At 33.8% G+C, this 21849-nt stretch overlaps 2 protein-coding genes across 5 annotated transcripts in view; both read left to right on the top strand.

Annotated features, from left to right (window-relative positions):
• LOC100185183 (transmembrane protein 45B) overlaps window positions 1-6573 on the top strand; it is a 9155-nt gene extending 2582 nt beyond the window's left edge. The window contains exons 1-8 of one of the 2 annotated variants that reach the window (XM_002124301.4): window positions 317-477; window positions 1774-1877; window positions 2347-2517; window positions 2923-3029; window positions 3528-3659; window positions 4367-4478; window positions 5159-5273; window positions 5586-6573. In XM_002124301.4, coding sequence (XP_002124337.1) covers window positions 386-477; window positions 1774-1877; window positions 2347-2517; window positions 2923-3029; window positions 3528-3659; window positions 4367-4478; window positions 5159-5273; window positions 5586-5721 — 969 coding nt within the window. In that variant the 5' untranslated portion in view covers window positions 317-385 and the 3' untranslated portion in view covers window positions 5722-6573. Of the gene's footprint in view, window positions 1-316; window positions 478-1773; window positions 1878-2346; window positions 2518-2922; window positions 3030-3527; window positions 3660-4366; window positions 4479-5158; window positions 5274-5585 lie in introns of those variants that run through there. The other variant, XM_026840452.1, reaches the window with a different exon arrangement.
• A 664-nt stretch (window positions 6574-7237) lies between these two features.
• On the top strand, window positions 7238-21583 carry LOC100174991 (paired amphipathic helix protein Sin3a). 3 transcript variants are annotated; one of them, XM_002123674.4, is made up of 29 exons: window positions 7238-7523; window positions 7769-7910; window positions 8152-8256; window positions 8561-8667; window positions 8881-8986; window positions 9255-9362; window positions 9974-10130; window positions 10601-10746; window positions 11054-11191; window positions 11468-11575; window positions 11912-12091; window positions 12552-12638; window positions 13068-13186; window positions 13568-13701; window positions 14227-14441; window positions 14736-14867; window positions 15161-15267; window positions 15780-15963; window positions 16255-16384; window positions 16527-16634; window positions 17200-17288; window positions 17747-17841; window positions 18245-18336; window positions 18572-18741; window positions 19183-19371; window positions 19781-19959; window positions 20383-20551; window positions 20878-21004; window positions 21338-21583. In XM_002123674.4, exons 1-29 carry the CDS (start codon window positions 7303-7305, stop codon window positions 21430-21432), a joined length of 3939 nt encoding a protein of 1312 aa, XP_002123710.1. In that variant the 5' UTR covers window positions 7238-7302; the 3' UTR covers window positions 21433-21583. The 3 variants fall into 3 exon arrangements, with proteins under 3 accessions (XP_002123710.1, XP_018673183.1, XP_026695797.1); XM_018817638.2 differs by having other exon boundaries at window positions 16527-16636; window positions 17199-17288; window positions 19784-19959; XM_026839996.1 differs by lacking the exons at window positions 20383-20551; window positions 20878-21004; window positions 21338-21583 and having other exon boundaries at window positions 16527-16636; window positions 17199-17288; window positions 19781-19963.
• Window positions 21584-21849: the final 266 nt, after the last annotated feature.

Raw genomic sequence — 21849 nt, 5'->3', positions numbered from 1 at the left:
ATCACCCGTTAATATAGATATATATATAATTTATCTAATTTTAAAAGATTTGGCTGTACAAACTTTGTTAACGGGTTTTAAAGCAACCTTAAACCTAAATGCTATACAATTTAAATTTATCCTGTAAAGTGTAAATTTATACTTGACTTTAGATGCATTATCCAATTATTTGTAATTCTTTCCCACTCTCTTACTGTAAAGTTTGTATAATTAGTTTGGCACGCACGTAATTCTGCCACAGTTATAGTTTTAATTTTGTGAGTGTGTTTAATTTTAGTGTGAAACAATTTATTTGCAATGTTAATTTTTGCATCAGCTTTTAGTGCACTGGAATTGCACCTTAGTGTTATTTTGTGTGTTGGTTGAACATTTGAAAATTTAAGTTATGGGAAGTTACGGAGGCCATGTCCTTCCTGGCTCTTTTTTTCTCTGCTTTGGTTTCTGGTACATGTTAAAATATAGCTGGAATTTTCTTAGGTAAGCTGCATGTGACATCATGGGGGTCAATGTCTCATTTTGCTGTTTGCTTAACATACAACTTTACAAGCATGAACAGCATAGGCGTCATGTTGATGCATGGGGTGGCATATCACCATGATTTTTAAAACCGAGGCAACATAATGTGTTATAGCACACGAGTTTTACACGTTCAGTACAGCTTTTACCTTGTTTTTAGTGTTAAGTGTCCATACAACTAACATGGCCAAAGTATACGGGTTAACTACACATTAGAAGTTTCCTAATGTTACAACTACATAAAAGTATCTACACTTAAAAAATGTCACCGTAGATTTACTATTTATAATTTCATTAGGATTTTTATATAGTAGGGTGGAGGAAGATGGGACACCTTACAATCTATTTGCTCGTCACATTCAGTAGTAAACAAAACAAAAAAATATATATAAAATTGTATCCCCACTCCCATAGGCTGTTGTTAACTGTTTAAAACATGATTGGGGTATTTAGATATTATGTGCTAAAGGTGTCCTGTCTTTCCCATCCTACTATATTACCTACCAAACCTCATTCATCTCATTTATAGCCATCAGGATGTGATATCATATTTTCATTGTAACCAATCATAAAATATTCTGCTTAAATCATCTTTCTACCGGAATGTGATCAGGAAATCCCTAATTAAGAGCTGTATTGTTTCATTAGAACCTAAAGTCCTAAACTAAATAGAACCTTTATTAGATGCATACATTGGGCCTATAACATGTATTGTATATACTAGGTATACTAAAACTATACCATTTGGCAATGCATTACACTGTAGCCATAAAGCTAAAAAAACACTTACTTACAATTACAAGAAAATTTAATTTTACGTCATTGCATGTTGCTATGCTGGGTGCAAGCAATTTATGCTGTTGTTTATTTATATTCAACTGTATAAATATACAAATATCAACTAATTTTGTTCATTTTGTTAATAATTTCTTCCAAGTTGTCATGATTTTTGTTATAAAGCATGCATGGTGGCTTGTTCATTTCATGGTATTTGATTCTGCAATAAGAGTATATATTATCGATCAATTTATATCTTTTCTAGCATTCGCGTAAGTCAATCAGTCTTTATCATAAACTTCCACTTATTTTGTGAGGAAAATAATTCCCATCAACCATACTCTATCATACGTGACCAGTGTCTCGTTCGTTTATTCACTAAGCAAACAGCAGGCACTATGTAAACACCTCTTATTCTATAACAAGCACGTGCTTATGTGTCATGGATGATCTTATATTAAACCTGGTACACTTACATAGGGGGAAAGGTGGCAACAGAAATGGACCAAGTTACTGCTGTGGTAAAATCCCATGTTACGGTATTGTGGTGGAAGGAATTGTAAAAGTTGTTTTTATATCTATAGGTTGGTACTAGCCCGTTTTTTATGTGAAAGTGGTAATATAGTACTGTGGGGTAAGATGGGACATTTCACATAAATATTCAAATGGCAAATATCCTGATCATGTTTTAATTAAACAATTACCAATGGTCCCTTGAAGGGGGGGGAATGGGGGGGTAAAAAACCCCCCCCGGGGGGGGGGGGGGGGGGGATTGGGAAAGGAAAATAGAATAAAAAGGCGTCTCATCTTTCCTCACCCTACTATACTAACAATTGTATATGTTGTTATAAATTGAAACTCATATGGAAACTCTCAAAATGAAAGGACAAAAGTGGATGACATTAAAGTTTCATGTTAAGTTTTAATTTTCTAAATTTTTTTTCACTTCTGAGCTTAATTTTTTAAGAGGGGGGCTTACATTTTTACATTGAAATTGGCCACGTTTCTACGAAACTACAAATCCAATCATCTTATACACACACCCATGCGTAGGTATACTGGTGGAACTCTTTTACCCCGGTTCCCCAGGTGGTCATTTACATAACAGCACAGGAGGGTACACCCATCCAATGAACTGGCAACACGCAACCATGTATTTCTTCTTTGGGATTTCAGGAGTGGCTGATATTGTATCACATACTGCACGACATGTAGTACCAGCAGGTGCATGGGATTTGTAAGAACATTTTTAAAAAGTGCGGTCACTTCACAATATAACGTTAATAACATTTTCAAAAATGTTTGAAACTGGGCTAATTTTGGGTTTGTTTCGAGTTTTTTGATTGATTCTTCTATGAAGTTTAAAGTGTAGCTTAAACTGCAAACATCCTCAAAAAACCAATTTTAAGTTGCTGTATAAAATTAAAAACAAGTAATATTTCAGTAATTTAATCATAAATAATCTTTACAAATCTAATGATACATTGTATCCAATGTACTCTGTTGTACACTATGCACGCTGGGGAAAAATGTTGAGAAATCCCTGCATTATGTGTACTGTACAGTTGTGCAAATGATTTCGCATGCATTGGAACCAGCCATATATTTACATAGAGTTGTAATTACCAGGAATGGATCGTTTATTTGGTGGATTGGCTTTGTTCATTGAAGGTTATTTATTCTTCTTTCATCTACACGGTCGATCACATATTGACACAAGAGTTCATATTTTGCTCGTAAGTCTTTAAACATTAATCTTAATAGAAATCCTATTTTATAATTACCTTATCTCACCCTCAGAAGGTTATGTAATCATTGAACTATATACTAAAAGTCTGTTTGTTTTATTTAATGTTTATTTTCTAGCTTACCACCATGTGGTAATATAAATTGGCCAGTGACCACTTAATTATAATACGTCATTCTATTCTAAATGTATAAGATTCTAAGGCTTAGCACGTCAGTAGACATAAGGTTCAAGCCAGATATTGCATTACATTTTTAGTTTTCTTTAAGTATTTAGGTACATACGTTCATTATTAGTAAATTGTAGATTTGTGTTTAAAAATAATGCAACAACGCAATATAAAAGATAGTAAAAAACAACACAACATAGAAAAATATCTTGTTGTGTACAGCAATACATACATAACTGCTTAACATGTAGCTTTCTAACAAACTTCTAAACACACGGATCATCAAATATTCATGAGTTTTATTTCCATTTCTACCAGGTGTTAACAGTCTGGCCATCAGCGCTGTTTGCATTTATTGAATGCCTTGTAATGAACAAACGTAAATTACTTCATATATTTGAAATGCTGCACACTGTGTTGCTTATCGCCCAAGGAACGTGGTTCTGGCAGGTAAGTTCTAAATTAAGCCAAATTTTCATTGCTATGCAAAAGGCTAGGCTACTTATTTCATCATTATACAAAAGTATACAGTGTCAGTGAGCACATTTGAATACACACAAAACTGCCCCAACAATCATAGAATGTAGTTGTCTTCAAACTGCCATTTCAGTTAAACATTCTCCAATTAACTTTCCTGTTCTATAGTATTTTGATACAAGCAAAACTCAACATTTGCGACAGCTTAAAGTAAAAGATAGATTAGAAACACAATCGCAAAGATGTAAAAATTAAAATAGTTTACTGAAAAGCAGTCAATTTGCAAAGTCATAAATAATAAACTCTGAAAGTGTTAGTTCAATATAAATTGCTTTCTACCCAAATAACTTGAAATTTATCCATTGCTGCAACACTTATATACACAATACAAAAAATGACTTTGTTATACTATTTTGAGTAAAAAACAATGGGTATTCCAATACCTTTTAATTGTTCATCTGGTATAAAAAACATCTATTTTCTGTCTTTTTTGTTCGGCAAGATCTTTTATATTTCTGTCATTTTTGTTCGGCAAGATTTCTCTGATAAAGGTTTGCCGTATGGTGGATGACGAAGCGTAGGTAATACATTACTTTTTCATACCAAATAAACCGTAGAAAGAATATTTACATTATGCCTAGTAGCAGAAGTAACAGAATATTATTCTAATACTCCCACAGGCTGCATACATCTTGTACCCCCCTGATGGCAACTACTGGGACCCATGTAGTCGTATTGAAAGTGAGCATAACGGTACACACATGCAACATCATGGTGCAGCTGAAATGAATGGTAAAATTGTAAACTTGTTTTAAACATTCTGTAAACTTGTGTTATTTTTTTATAGAGGTTGTTAAGTGTTCTTTGTACAAGGTACCAGTCCCCTAATATATGCCACTGGCCACTATTATGATTTGATATAGTAGGATGGGGGAAGGACCTTTAGCACTTTAGCAGTACACCTTTAGCACTTGATATTCGAATATCCTAATTAAGTTTTAATTAATTAACAATGGTCTATAGGAGTCATGAGGATATGGTTTTATAATTGTTTAAGATGCCTTTGTTTACTACCAAATGGGACAGAAAATAAAATGAAAGGTGTCCCATCTTTCACCAGCCTGCCATATCTTTTAAAGTTATCAATTATAGTTCAGCCTAATACTTTATCCTTACCGAATATGTGCTTTATTTGATCTCTTCTGTGGTGTCTGGTGTTTGTCTTTGCTGTTTATATTTCACTCATCACCCAGACAGTTAAGATAGCAACACCATTAGTCTACATTAAGTTTCCATGACCCACCCCTTGTTATCTATCTCATTCCAACACTTGTCTAAATGTTCACAAAACAATCTGCCGTTGTTGCTACGAGGCATAGCATGTTACCTAAACTTGCTTTTTGGTAAAAATATAAATCTTTTTAATTTTTAGTAATTCCCCCATATTTACAATGCGCATTTTGAACCTTTAGATTGTAATTCAGTTGGAGAAGCAGAAGTAAACCTCATGTTTATCACTCTCTTCTGGTCATGGCATATTGCTGCTGTGTTTGGATTTGTCAGTTTCGCATACTTCCTTATTTACAAGTAAGATTTCTATTTTTCACATCTAACTGTGGTGTTCGACAGCTTTTTCCTTTTTGTCCTTTTTTGACTTGTGCATTTTTTTTCCGAGTTTTCAACACACTTTTGATGTATTTTTTCTTTTTTGTTTGAACATATTTTGTCGCATAGTAACCACTACAGGTTGTTAACATTTGTGTTACCAATTCGCTTTTAACTCCTTGACCTTACCTTTTTGTATTTAAATGGAACTTACATGATTATTAATTTTGTACTGTAGGACCTAACTCTTTTAGATTAAAATATAACTAAAACTAACATATACCTTATTCAAAGGTTGTTGAAAAGTAGAGGCCTACTTGATCCACAGTTTATGCAAAGTTACAAAAACATGAACGGTGGAACTTCACTTGGTTCATCAACTCCACTTAACGGAGCCCTACTATCCGAATGCTCCGAAGATGAATTATAATATTTCTATGTGAATTGATGGGTTAATTTAGGGTTTAAAAATGGCAAAATTTGGGAATCAACTGTGTTTGGTACATTTTAAGTTTACAACATTTCCCAGTTGCTGTAAAACTAGTGTATTTGTTTTTTTTTGGTAAAAAAATAAATTATAAAAAGTTTAACTAGATTATTGTTTAAAAAAAACACATTTTCAAAAAAAAGTTTGTCTTTAGTTTTGTAATGTTTAACTAATGTTGTTGTCTTAAAAAAACAAATATTTAAAAGGGTTTAGCCAACTCTGGCCTATATGCCAGGTTACTTACTTTTACACCTGACTTATATATAGATATGTTTAAAACCTGACCCTTTTATTTACACCCCATTTACTTCTGAAACACAACCTTTTACTTTTGTAAAATGTCAAATGAAGCATGCCAGCTGATGTTTTGTAACTTAAATTGATAATTGTAATCAAATATATTAGTGCTTTGTTTTGCTGTTGGTATATGAACATTCAAATGCAAGTTTTTTTCTAGTTAATTTTTCTATGTAGTATAGTAATCTATTATTACCACTTATAATCTGATCTTTTATTTTCCAACATTCCAATGCTTATTGTTGAATTCTTAAATTACGTTTTACCTTAATTTTTCGTCAAAACCGAAGGAGCCATAAAAGTGGGAATTATCTACAAGTTATGACCAAATCTCTTAGGTGTGAAGGCTTGTAGGTATTTCCAATGGTACATCTTAAACTTCTTTTATTTTGTTGCATTCAAACAGTTTCACTCACATTTAATTGCCTTGACATGAATTTCTTTACTAGTTTGTTGTGACAATCGATGGTAATAAAACAAATAAAAATTTATCTAAAAGTTGTGTTGTGACGAAAAACACAATGATTCTGAAGTTGAAATATTGTTGCCAATGAGAAAGTACAGTTCAGTAGTTGCAATCAGAGTAAACAATGTTTATATATAGACTCTGCATGTTTATTTACGGACTCTGATTGCAAGGAGTAAAAATATAGAACTTCCGGGAAAAAGGGGTTGCATTCCTGGAAAAAGAAGAAATCAGATATTTTTGCTAGAATTGAAAATATGTTATAGGAAAACACGCTTACAAAACTATACCATCATGGCCAGCACAAATGTGTTTCAGATTTCACAAAAAATATCCAATTACGTCACTTTTTTAAACTTTTCGCTTGAGTGATTTTATTTTCGGTTCTGGTTGAGTAGTTCCTTCAATGCTTTTCAAAAAACGACGATGTTTCTGTTTAGTTAGCAATATGGTGTATAATATTTACAATAATGCATAAAAGTAACTATTTAAGCGAAGTAATACGTAATTAAGTTATGTAGCTACTTTTAGGCCGAGTAAAGTTTAGAAATTTAGCATACATTGAGTGATATACACGCAGTAAGCTTTCGTAATGTTATATTTCATAAATTGACTTGCCAAGGCTGAATATAAGTTAGTGACTTTGGAACCAAAATTAAAAGTGTTTCATTTTAAAAATTTAACTCTAAATATCATTTCCACTTATTTTGTACAGATATTTCTAAAATTCTATCCTTATGTAAGTTTCAACTTTGTTGAAAATGTCCGAAATCAAACAAGAGGATATCCCTGTGACGTCACAATCACAGCCATTGTACAGCATGTACCCCCAACATAGACCAATACCCCCTTCATCACTGCCCCCCCAACCCCCACCCGTAGCAACGCAATTCCACGAAACCAAACCAGAAGTATCGAATACAACTTCTGTATCCGGGTTTCCACCAAGACCAAACAGAAGATTTAATACGAACCCATTTCAGTGAGTATTTGTTTACCATCTAGTCTTCCAAGTATGTTAACACAGGCATTTTTTGATTTGTAACATGTGACCAAATTTATTTGAATAATCAATTGGGTGGGCCTTATTAGAAGAATGTAGACACAAAATTAAACAAAAAAATATTTTTATATATATATATGTGCTTTTTTAATATTTATAGGTGTACCTATATCACAATGGTTCTATTGGCCTATAAATAGTTAAAACATATCTTCCTTAAACAGTGATCCTTCTGGAAGCTTGAGTACATTAAGTGCAGCCATCACTCAACATCAAACATCAACTGCTTCTCATACATTTGCTGTTTCAACCACAATCGCCACACCTGTTCAACCAATACAAAGACAAACTACTGGTATCACACAGGTAAACTAGTTTTTTTCGAGACAAAGGAATTTGTAAATTAATTAAACTTTTTATGGCACCTGGTTGCACATTTTTAGATTTTTGTTGAATTTTCCATTTCCAAATTTTCGTAAAGAAAATTATATATATATATATTATATATCTTTTTTTATTCATTTTTTTTTGTAAAGAAAAATACCTTTATTGGTCAAATATTTCAAATATTTTTGATCTAAAATTTATGATTTTTTTAATTTTATAGGTTCTTGCTGCCAACTTGGTAAGTCATGGCCAACCACCCCTTTCACAATCCCCACAAACAGCAAGTCAACTGCAGGCACAGCAACATCAGTTTCAAAAATTAAAGGTACTTATTCCAACCAAAGTTAGTATAGACCAAGTTAGGAAACGGCGCTCGTGTCTGGTGCTACGAAAAAGTTCTGGTTGGTCTTGATTTTTGGCTATTCTGTTTTCCTAGCACCAGATCCTTACTGTCTTTTTTACACAAGAATCGGCAAACTCTCTAAGCACCCGATCGGGGTCAGATTCTTGGAACTTATTACAATTGAATTTCAGGTTAAACTTTTCAGTACACCATTCCTTTATGAAACTTAAACCTCAAAATTCTACACCTATTACCAGATAATGTGGATTGTTAAATGTTTTTAAAGGTTGAAGATGCTTTGTCTTATTTGGATCAAGTTAAATTTCAGTTTGGGAACCAACCACAAGTCTACACGGATTTCCTTGATATAATGAAGGAATTTAAATCACAAAGGTGATCATAAAATTAAACCGCAGATGTTTTGTACTTGTGGTCTTTATCTCTGTCTAATGTAAAACCACATTTTTTGGCTACAATTGTATTTTTAAGAAATTGATTTGTCACATTATTTCAATCCATACATTTTTCTATAAAAACAGAAATTTTCTCTCTCCTATCTTATATATTTTTCTTCACTGACGAATAAGGTTGATTTATATTTCTTAGCATTGACACACCAGGAGTTATAGCAAGGGTGTCTCACTTGTTTAACGGCCATCCTGATCTAATCGTTGGTTTCAACACCTTTCTACCACCTGGCTACAAAATTGAGGTAACAAAAAAAACTAAAAGTGTGAACTTTAACTGTTTATGACAAGCAGTAATACCTAAAGAGTAGATTAAGTTTATTATATCAACGTTTTTATACCAGAGCAGCCAAAAAGTCGATATTTTATTAAACATTAATGCCTGACAGCAGAAGTAAGATAATAGCTTTATTATCTGTCACCACATCAACCACCATGCTGATTTGCAATATATATATATATTTATGTGTTCCACATTTTGTTTTATATTAATTCAAGATTGTAACCACATAGGTATCAGCGAATGATCAAGTTAGCGTTACCGGACCGAACATGATCGCTCAAACCATTCATCCACTAGGAGTGCTAGAGCCCGGTCAACAATCATCAACAACGATACAAGTAAGTTATCAATAATTTGTAACATAATATAGCTTAAAATTAGAAAAAAAAGGTAACAGCCCGGCACGAATGACAATTGTGGCCGAATGACTTTGTGTACTTGGGTAAGACACTTAACTAAAATCGTTCCAGTCCAGTGGTCACTAATGGTATGTCCAAATTGTCGGACATACATAAAACAAAAAATAAAAGAAAACCTATCGACTGTCGTTGCATGCCACACAAGGGTGTTGCATATACATTCAACAAACCTTAAAATCAGAAAACTTGAAGGTAAAAGCTTTATCATCTGGTCAAGTCCATGCGGTAGTACTGTGTTAGGGTAATGAGCCAATGAGTTAGGGTAATGAGCATGAATGTTAGGGTAATGAGCCAACCCCGGTTTAACTCATCTGTTCTTTGGTGTTCAAGCCATATGCAATATATGGGTGAAGTCTTTGATGATTTTGAAATTATGCCAGATTTGGCCCAGTTTACCCCAAAGTTATCTATAAATAACTGTTGCAATATTTTCCTGCTAAAGGAACAACTCTAAAAGCTAAAGCTACTGCAAACTTTAACAACATCTTAATAAGCTTCTTCACTTTACTCAATCTTGCCCCCCTGTACAGGTACACACCCCGCATGGTAAATTTGCAACCACCTTACCCCAACTACCAGCCCATCGTGCGTCACCAGGACCCAACCACGCACAGCTTCCTGTAGCCCCCCAACCCCCGTTCTCTGCCCCACAACGAACCCCAGCCCCACCCACCTCATCAGCCCCAGGTAAATTGAGACGTTGCCATTTAGCAGAAATATAAATATTTGATTATACAACTAGTTGGGCTTGATTTTTGTCTCTTACATTTTCATAGCACCGGATCCTTACTGTATTTCTTTACACAAGATTCATTTAACTCTATGAGCACCATATTAGGGGCAGATTTTGGAAAGTTGTTACAGTTAAAACTGGTAATATATATAAAAAAAAGGTTTTAATGCATACGCTGATCACATATGTTACTGTAAAAGCAGTGCTAATGTGGTATAATAGCCAAAACTATACTATGATCCATAGATGGTAAAATACTTTGATAAAAAGTCAATAAATTCCTGCTTAACACCTTATACTATATTACTGCCGTTCCTCAAGGCATCCTGCATGGATACGCTACCGCCAAATTTACATTGTATGTATAGAGGTAATACCTATGACTTTACCTTGTTCATTAACATGTTAAAATTCCACAATCCAGGTGTCAACACCAACACAGCAGCAAGCCAAAACATCCCAAGTTCTGCTGTCAGTTCCCAACAACAACAGCAACAACAACAAACAACAAATGCTGCTGGTCAACCTGTTGAATTTAACCATGCAATCAACTATGTCAACAAAATCAAGGTAAACTCAAACTTTTTGACAATTAAACTCTTCAATACATATTATATATATTAAAGTAATAAGGGCAAATCCCTAAAACTCATCGGGCCACACATTGTAGGTGTAGAAACATATCCAATATCTTTGGAGACTTCATTATTACCGTATACAAATATAGCATAACACACAACACAATATACAATGTGGGTAAAGGCAATAGGCTCTGTCCAGCCTAATTCTTATGTCCCATTACGTGCCAGGCTGTAGGACCCCAACCGCATGGAATAGAATAACGTATATGACTAACATCAAAACAAAAATGTTTCAGAATCGCTTCCAAGGCCAGCCAGATATATACAAAGCTTTCCTTGAGATATTGCACAAATATCAGAAGGAACAACGTAATGTTAAAGACTCGAATGGTTCTTATGTTCCTCTATTATCAGAGTCTGAAGTCTATGCACAGGTTGGTGAAATAATTGTACTTGTTGCAGTTAGTCATATAATTTTTTAAGCATATAAATTTTTGAAATATAAGGGTTCCCAAAGAAAAATGTTCTTCTTTTTTAATTTGTTAAATTTTTTTATCTCTAATAATTTGTTGGAAACGTTCACAGCAAAATAAGTTGCCGCTGAATGTTTATTTTTTCTGTTAATGTTTTTCCCTACTTTACCTTGGAATTTACCCTAAAAGGGTTATTCCGACAGGTTTTATTACTTTTACTATTTGTTTTCATTTCAGGTTGCTCGTTTGTTCCAAAATGATTCCGATCTTCTTCGTGAGTTTGGTCAGTTCCTCCCGGATGCGGGAGGAGCAGTGGGAGCGGTGATGCCACAATCCTTGACTCATGTGAGTAACATCTTGGTATTTGTTGGTTATAGGAAAGCTAGTAAAACGTTTTACCTTGAACGAAAGCATTAGTAAACACTAAATATCTTGCTAAAATCTTGATAAATTGTTTACCATCTGTTTAACTAGGAATATAAGTTTGTCAAAAGTGTTTTAAAAAGGGTTAAGAACCTTTGCTCTGGTGTTACAAGTGGCAGCCTAGAGGGGGTTTCAGGGGACCCGACCTCCTTTAAAGAGTTTTTAATTCAAATATTTTTTTTTGGGAAAACCTCTTCCTTTTTTCTTGGTGATACACTTAGTATTCCCATCCATTTTAACCTTTCTTTGACATACCAGGCTGCAAGTCAATCGTCTGGCATCCCCTCCCCATCAACTAAGGTGGATGGAATAATGAATGACCATGGTTCCACTGTAAAGAAACCACCACAGTCGACATCATCATCGAAACCTCATCGGAGCGGTCACCAGAGTAGCAAACGACCGAGTCAAACCAACACCCATGGTCAGGGTAGCAAGGTGGAGTTTCATTCTGTTCTATTCTGTATGAATGAGGTCAAAAAGGACCTGCGGTTCAAGCAAGAAAAAAAAACTGAAATAGTGTTTGATTTCTGTGTAGTCTGTTATACATGTGTAAGGTCCTACGTTATTGGATTTTTTGATTAATATGCATTTTATCTATTTGGATGGGGTCCTACAAAATGGCGCTCCATGGGGCTTGAGATTTAGGCCGGAATTGGCCTATTATTCTGACACCCTGGATGCTACAACCCATTAGTGATCATTGGATTGGAGCAATATCTATTATTATTTGTTTTGCCCAAGGACACATACATATCAGTATCGCTATTAGAATTGAGTGTTCATTGCACATTACTATTTGTTTACAACACTAAGTACTACAATGCTGAAGAAACTGAAGTTTTCTATTTAATTTTTACACTGATGTAAATCAATATATTTAAACATTTGCTTTCAGCGGCCCAAAAGTTGTTCATTAAAAGATGTGAGTTTAGCTGAAGCGTCAAAACATGGAACACTTGGTGAATTTGCTTTCTTTGATAAGGTTTGTTTAAATATAAATCTTGTAATATATTTTCTAAATTGGTGGTATTACTTTTAAACTTAACGCTAATATTTTATATTGTTTTGTGATATTTTATCTGCATCGTAAAATTATGAGTATAACCCCATATCCCTTAATGGAAGACTATCTTCCAAGGTTAAACTGTATGCTATGTAAATACTTTACAAACTGAAAAGTAAAAGCTCATAAAATCGCAACTTGTTTTTCTCGTTCATATACAAGAGTATACATTTACTTTCCATAACTTTGTTTTTCTGTGTAAAATAGTAAAAAATACCAATACTTTTTTAAGATTAGATTCAAATTTTTGCCTTAAAATTGAATAATATTTGAGCTATATTATGTATTAAACATTGAGATGTATGATTGTATGAAATCGTTGAGCATTAAACAAGGTATTCATCACAGGTTAGGAGAGCATTAAGAAGCAGCGATGCATATGAAAACTTCCTCAGATGTTTGTTGCTTTATAATAATGAAGTCGTTGGGAGAGCTGAGATTGTTCAGCTTGTGCAACCTTTTCTAATGTAAGTTAAGAAAATTTGTTTTGCTTTGTTTTGTACATGCCCTAAAACCCCCCTTTAATAAATTTTTGTAATCTTTTTTTTAAAATAAGAATAACCATATATTATTTATAATAAAAGATAAAATTTTTGCTAAACTTTTAAAATCTGTTGCGAACCCTTCGGTGGGTTAAACAATTCAGTGGTTTGATGCTTCCCAGTATCAAACTACTGCGCCTGGTTAAGGTTTAGCTTATTAAAGTATTTTGCTTCAAATTTTACCAAACTTTTAGTGTTTGAATGAGGTCTTTACATAAAACCAATTGGTCTGGGTTTTAGCAATCCAGGTTTTTTGGTGGGAGATTTTGCTTAAAGTTTACGTTCTACGTAAAACTTCTGCCGCAGGAAATTCCCAGAGCTTTTTAAGTGGTTTAAAGAATTCTTGGGTTGCAAGGATAATCCTTCTATTGAGATGGGGGATGAAATATCCTCCCCACAACCAATCAAGGAAAAACATGAAGGAATTGCCATGGAGATAGGTAAGGTTATGTTTTGTATGTCAAGATTATTTTTACATCTATATGTCTAATTTTTCTAAACAATTTATTTTAATATATATTGAACTCCTGTTTTTCTACCTATTTAAAGATATTTAAATACCAAATTGTATATTTAGCTGTTAGTTTTGGGTATATTAAAATACCGAATATATATTTAACAAAATAATTTTTTTTTTTTTTACAATATTTGTATTTAATTTTTTACCCTTCTTATGCCCATTGCTATATATATGCATAAAGTGGGAAGATGGGACATTTTTCATTCTGCTTTCTCATCCCATTTGGTAGGAGACAAAAAACGTTCAAAGAATCATAAAACCATATCTTCACGACTCTTACAAACCATTGTTATTGTTTAAAACAGGATCAGCATATTTGGATATTATATGCTAAGTGTGTCCCGTCTTCCTCCACCCTGCTACATGTAAAAACACAGATTCTTTTTTCCTTTTAACAAATTAAAAGAAAAATACAACACAATGTCATTTATATATCTCCCACCAGACTACACCACCCTGAAGAGACTTGGTTCAAGTTATAGAGCTCTACCATCAAGTTTCCAACAACCAACATGTACTGGACGTGATGATTTATGTCATGAGGTGTTGAACGACACGTGGGTCTCATTCCCTTCATGGAGCGAAGACTCACAGTTTGTTACATCGAAGAAAACTCCGTTTGAGGAACATATATATAGATGTGAAGATGAGAGATATGAGGTGATGTCTTGTAGTTTTTACCATAGCTAAACTCAGACTCACAACAACATGTAACTCAGTTTATTTCACCCTTATATCTTCACCACAAACTGTAGTTACGTATGTTTAGGGAATAGCAACACTTTACGGTTTACGCATAGCAGCATGAATTTGTTACTACAAAGGGAATTTAACATGAAGCAGCTGATACTAAATTGGGAAATGTAAATTATGAAATAATTTGAGAAGCCAAAAACATTTTTAAGTCCAACCCAAGGAGGATCTTTTTACTGATTATCTTTTAATCTTCCACAGCTGGATGTTGTGATAGAGACGAACCTTGGAGCGATCCGATGCCTGGAAGGAATCAATAAGAAGTTATCCCGAATGTCCGAGGAGGATAAAGCGAAGTTTCATCTCGATAATTATCTTGGGGGAACGTCAGAGGTTTGTGATAAGACATTTGTGTATCCAATTAAATGGCAGCATCACATAAGAATTAAATCTATTTTGTTGCTGTACCCTCTATGTTTTTATTGTTATAAATGATAAAAAGTAAATGATAAAATTATGGATGAAATTCTTAAAAAAAACTGTTTTCAGTTCTGTTTATTTCACGTAAAACCCAAACAAACTGAAAGTAAATTAAAAAAACTACTCATTTTTATACAGAAGCAGGTGTTGGTGAAAATTGTTGCAATTTGGCCAATTTTTTATAATTTTATTCCCACATAATACAGGTGACACAGCGCAAAGCTATCCACAGAATATACGGAGATAAGGCACCCGATGTTATTGAAGGATTGAAGAAAAACCCAGCAGTTGCTGTTCCTCTGGTGCTTAAAAGGTAAATGAATTATCAATGTTTGTTTATGGTTGTGAAGTGGGGGAAACTGTAAGATAAGATATTGGCGTGAAACAGCACAGAGGACTTCTTGTATATATAAGTTAATCGCCTCATAATAACATTACCAAAAAAAACTTTGTTACTGAATAGCTTGTGTAAATGTTTAATATTAAAATACCACTAGTAACAAACTAGTAACAAAGAAAAAAAGAGAATGAATTGTGGTGGTGAACGGAAACAAAAAATATATTTGTTTTAAAAATTTAAAAAAATTAAGTTAAATATAGTTTAAATTAAATTGAAACATTTCAGGCTTATAATAAAAGATAAAAAAACGAAATTGTAGTAGTACACCATGTACTTTTTTTTTAAATTTAAACTAATTTTGAGTTGAAACTTTCCAGACTTAAAATGAAAGATGAATGAAATTGTGGTAGTAAAGTTAAGTAAACCTAAATTATTTTTTAAAAAATGTATAAAAATTCACTTAAATTTGAGTTAAAACATCCCAGGCTTAAAATGAAAGACGATGAATGGAGAGAAGCTCAACATTCGTTCAACAAAGTTTGGAGGAATCAGAACGAGAAATATTATCTTAAGTCACTCGATCACCAAGGAATTACATTCAAAGCAAACGACACAAGATTTCTCAGATGGAAAAGTTTAATAAATGAAATTGAAACTTTGTATGATGAGGTGGGTGGTGTGTGGTGGTGTAGTGTAGTTTTATTTTGGAGAAATTCTAGGGTAATATTGCTAAAAAGGTGTTACGCAGCCTATGCTTGTGGTTGTTAAACATAGGGAACCTTAATGATTAATGTTTAGAAAAATAAAATACATTCATTACATTAATGTTGAAACAATGCACATTTGACTAGCAATTACAATTATTTTAAGAGTTTTATTTACAAGGTTCCAATTTATATCGAATATTTGGAAAATCAGTTATTCATTACATTGATGATGAAACAATGCACATTATTGCAGAGACAAGAAGCAGTTGAAGCGGGTGGAGCCACCATAGCAAGTGGACCTCACATAACATTGAAATATGAAGATAAATCAATAATGGATGACGCTGCTTCACTTATTATTCATCATGTTAAAAGACAAACTGGTAGGTTTTTGTTTTTTTGCTGGAATATAACAACCATGTACCATGGCCTATATTCAGAAGCCCTAGTTTTATGTTCTTTACGGACGTTTTATTTTTTTATGGACATTTTTATGTTTGTTACATTCATTATTTACTTTTAAAGGCATCCATAAAGATGACAAACAGAAAGTAAAGCAAGTAATGTACCAAGTCCTTCCTGATCTTTATTTTGCTCCACGAGGAAACCAACCTAGTGATGATGATGATGATGGTAGGTGGTTCTGGTTCATAAAATAAAGGAAAAACTAATGTGTTTTGTACAAGGTGTTTGAAAAGTCACTGTACGCTGTTCTAATATTTTTAAGTCAAAGTCCTGTATATCAGGCATACTGCAGGGTGTTCAGCAAGTCAGTGTGCACTTACATTTTTATTAACAGACATATTTCAGTGTAGAATCCAGGAGGTAAATATGAATGACAGTTTTTAAACACGTCAATTGGTAAATACAAAAAAAAATTGAAACAGTGCACAAACACCCTATATTTACACTGTGCAACTGTAGTTCCAGGGTTCTGTTCTACATTGGCGGGGTCCTACATGGTAATATGCCATGGCACCTGAGATTTAGGCCAGAGTTAGCCGATTACCCAAGCACCCAAGAAATACATCTTATTAATAGAGGCGATAATTGTCATTTGTAGATATTTATACTCTGCTTTTTTATAAGAATTTGAAAGTGTTTTACCTATTTTTAACAAATTTTTAGAGTTAATATTGTAAAAAGTTTGCATTTTTAGTTAAACAACCATAGAGTTTTAACGGGTTTTATTCTACAGAGGATATGGACAGTGAAGACACGAAAGAGAAAAATGCTGAAAAAAGTCCAAAGAAGTCTCTCGGTGGATACTTAAGTGATGATGCAGGGGTGGGTTTAGATGAAATCTTTTGTGTTTTGTTCATTAATGGTGGACAGAGGCACACTTGGTTCTGCAGTTCTGCTATCAGGCATATTTTTAATGACCCATCTGGTGCAAAAAAAAAAAAAATTATTGTTATTTTTTTCTTACCAGATAAGCCGTTGAAAATAATTTAAGTTACAATGGTAAACGGTTGCATGTACGTCCCCCCCAAAAAATGTTGCTTTTGGATGTACAGTAAAGCAGTCTGGGTTTTGGGTAATGGGTCAAATCTGACCCAAGTCCCAGGTTCTCAAGAACCTCAGCCGTATAGAATAGAAGGCTCATCAACTGTTAATATACATTTGTATGGTTTATCAGGGATTAAACTTATATATAATTCTGGCTTCAACTTTTTTGACATAATTTAAGTTTTTGTGCATTATTGTAACATTAACATAATAACATTCCCTACTGTTCATTACAGGAAGGAAATTATCATTTGTTTTTCGGGAATTCAAACTTTTATCTCTTTATTCGATTCCACCACATATTATGTGAACGGTTGCTCAAAATATCAAGGTATAACTAAGTCATATTAATAAGTGGTTTTGTAGTGTATAAAAGTAGTACTGTGGCATTAGAGTGGATACATTTAGCACATAATATCCAAATAATCTGATCGTGTTTTAAACAATTAACAACAGTCTATGGAAGTCTTGAGGATACAGTTTTTAATTCTTTAAATGTTTTATATTCAGTACCAATCTTTAGGAAAAAATAGAAATGAAAAGGTGGATCTTACCCCACCCCACTATATTTATTTACTAATGGATTGTAGTTGTGTCTGTCATGTTTACTGTCGAAATATAACATGCGTGTCTACGTGTCTTCTTATACACCAGTCACACATGTTGTATTCATACACCTTATGCTCACTGTCAAGTAATAACATGGGTGACCTGATATCCTCCTACTATTTCAGGCGAGCAGATATTTTGTCTGAAGAAGAAATAAAAGAAAAGAAAGAAAGGAAAGGAGAGATGGTCGCTGACATGCTGAGGCTGCGACAACTAAGTGAGTGACTTGCCATTTATTGTCAATGGTTTTAAATGGATTTAGGATGTTTTGATGAAAAAACTAAAAACTTTTTTTATTTTAATCTTTTTTTTAATATAGCTTTAGCCTTACACATTTTTTTCTGTAAATCTTTAATTTAAAAATTTTAATTAGCAAAATCTTGTATATAAGTAAAACATATTAATATTAATATTCCAGTATCATTTATTAATTTCCTCTGTTCATTCTACAGATGACATTAATGTAGAAGATTATTATCCTGCTTTCCTGGATATGGTTCGTAACTTGTTGGATGGAAACATGGAATGTTCGCAATATGAAGATACATTAAGGGAGATGTTCACCATTCATGCTTACACTGCTTTCACCATGGATAAACTGGTGCAGAATATCGGAAAACTGGTGCGTTGTTTTGTGGGTTTATTATTTTTGTGATGTATTCAGCAACCAGGCACATATGGTTTATTCATACACCTCATGCTCATTGTCGTTTTATAATAGGGGGGTCTTCTTATATTTCTAACACATGTTATACCTTATACTCCTAACGCATTCGAGGGTGTCTTCTTATTCTCCTAAAATACTGCTATAATCTCTATAGAAGTAATGTCGCCAATCACCATCTCAATATACTAACATGAATAATGAAATTTATATACCCATATTATAGTAGTGTATTGGTATATCATACTCAATTTATAACATGGGTGTCTACTTATGCAGTATATTTCCTCATGTACATAGTGAACATTTAAACATTGAAAAAAAAAAGATTTTAACCACTAAACTAAATGCCAATGAATTGGTATCTCCCCAACAAAACTAACCCCAACCAACCCCCAGCTTCAACATATTGTCCAAGATGAGGTTTGCGTTCAACTTCTTGATTTGTTCCATAAAGAAGAGCTAAACTCCGCCACCGGAGGGCCTCTCGTGTCACAGCCTCGTAGATCGAACATAGAAGCAGCATATCAACGTAAAGCTGAGCATTTTGCTGCTGGTGAAAACTGCTACAAAGTTACTGTGTTTCAGGTGAACTTGATGAATTATGTTGCATTATGGTTTTAATGACTGTAGTTACTTACTTACCTTATAATAAGTATTAATTAGCAAAAAGTAATCACCCATAAAGCAACATACAGGGTAGCTCTAAGCTGACACGAGGTTTATGAAACAAAACACACTTCTTATACTGACTGTCGTTGCCCTACTAGTATACCACGTGAGGATAAATGAGTAAAATTCATTCATATACAACGAACTTTACACCTTAGTATACCTTCTCACCCCACAGTAGAACTCCTTACATTTAGTTTGATGGACACAAGGTGTATGAAACAGAACACGCTTGTTATAAGGACTGCCATGCGAGGCTAGATGATTTATTCATTCATTTATTTGCAACTACTCTTACAGCCAAGTTAACATTTCCTTCCCGCAGAAGCAATCCCAGCTTCAAGTAGGAGTTGAGTTGCTCGATACAGATGAGGAGATTCCCATTGATGTGATGGAGGTAACGAAGTGGAGCGAGTACCTTGAACATTACGCTGCTGGTGATGATGTGGATGTCACTTCTCAGATGAAGGAACGACTTAATGAGAAGCCAGTGTTTTTGCAGAGGTAAGAATTTACTTTTAGAGTGTAGGCACAGCCAGAAATAATGTGGTATAGATGCAGCCAGAGGGGTACGTTATGTTATGTGGTATAGGAACGCAATGTATGAAGCGAGTACCAGAGTGGTTAAATTTTACCTATTTGTTATAGTTGGCACCGAGAGAAAAAAACAGTTTTGAATAATATTTAAGGGGTAACATTAGTGTGTCCTAGGGTGATATGTCATTCTAAAACCGAGGTAAAATCATGTGCTTTAGCACCCTCATTCATGCCAGCTTTACCTTGCATATAGGTGTCTATTTAAACGAGCAGTCCAAAAGGATTTCTATATTACTTTTGCCACATTAGTCATAAAAGTTCCCTATATTGGACAACTATATAGCTACACTAAAAAAATTGAAATCTGTTGAAGAAATTGTTTTTTTCTAGGAACGCAAACTTATTGCGAAGAGCAACTAAAAATGAACCAGATGAAAATAATTTGTTCATTACAAGTGGATTGGAATACAAGGTGGCTCCTGGTTCATATAAAACTACATTCACACCTGGAACTGGAGATATTATGTATAGGCATTCATGTTTTAGTAATGCTAGAAAGGTAGGTGTTTTTGGGTCTGCTTAGAGGGTGGGGGTTAGGGTGTCTGCTTAAGGGGTAGGTGTTTTTGTGTCGCTAGAGTTTTGAAAATGTGTATTTCCAAGTTTTTAATCTGCAGTGAGTTGCTGAAAATATGAACAGTATGTTTCATGGTGTTTTCAATAGGTTTCAGCAGTACCCATTTGTTTTAGTTAAGGGACAGTACCAGAGTCCGTAGGTATTTTGTTTGGAAGCCTGTTTAAGTTAATATAATACTTACCGGAAGTTTTTTGACATTTTAAAACATACATAAAATTTCTGTTAAAGTTGTGATTATATTGTGTGTCCAGATACAATCACGGATTTGCGTGAATCTTCACAAGAAATTTAATGATTGGCTTGTGAGATGGGAGCATGAGAACGTATCACGGGATATGGGAAGGCAGACAAACAACTGGTTGATGGGAAAAGTGCCAGGTATGGAATGGTTACTTGTTTAATGGTTGTAGGTGTGAAATAAGTGTAGGGATTTGGAAAATGACTTTGCCACAGGTTAAAGTATTTAAGTTTTTGTTCTATTGTATGTGGGTAGAAGTTTAAAAAAGGGGTGGGGCAAAATGCAGTGAAATTTCAGGCTACATTGAATGTAGGGTAGAGTTGGCCCATTACATCCATAATGTGAATGTTACAGAACTATTGGTGGCTTTTGTCATGGATTTTATTTTTAAGGCAATTTTGGCTACCTACTTAAACATAGGGGTATATTTTTGTTTTCAAATTATGTTAATAAATTTTGATTTATTTTTTTAGGCTTATCACCACAAAACACAATCATGGAAGTTGTAACTTGTGGACAGCTGAAAAAGAATCTTTATAAAGAAGAAGTGAGGGAATCAACCTTGTAACATAGATTTGTATATCATATTGCCAACACAGAGCTATTGCTATGTAACCTTGTACAGTTCCTCTCGTAATGTAGCTGCTGTCCATATTTTCTTGGACGACTCTGTTTTTCAAATAAAATGCCTAAGACGGATTAAAAATACCTAAAAAGTACATGGTCTCTACTTCTTGTATATGTGATGCACGATTTGTGGAAGCAGCAACAAACAGAAAGGAACAGACTTTAGTACACGTGGTGAACACGTGGATAAAGTCTTGGCCTATATAACCACGTTTTGACCTACTTTAAAAACAAGTGCTTCTTTTTTTGCCATCTGCTGCTAAGCACGAGTTTGAAATGTGCATACCAGAGTACAGTCCGCCAGTTTAGTATACACAGATTGCAACTAACGCTATTGGATATATTTAAAACGCTTTAT

Source organism: Ciona intestinalis, chromosome 2 (genome assembly GCF_000224145.3).
Source record: "Ciona intestinalis chromosome 2, KH, whole genome shotgun sequence".
Lineage (NCBI taxonomy): Eukaryota > Metazoa > Chordata > Ascidiacea > Phlebobranchia > Cionidae > Ciona > Ciona intestinalis.
The sequence above is the reverse complement of the archived record's forward strand: the minus strand, read 5'-3'. Positions and strand labels throughout refer to the sequence as shown.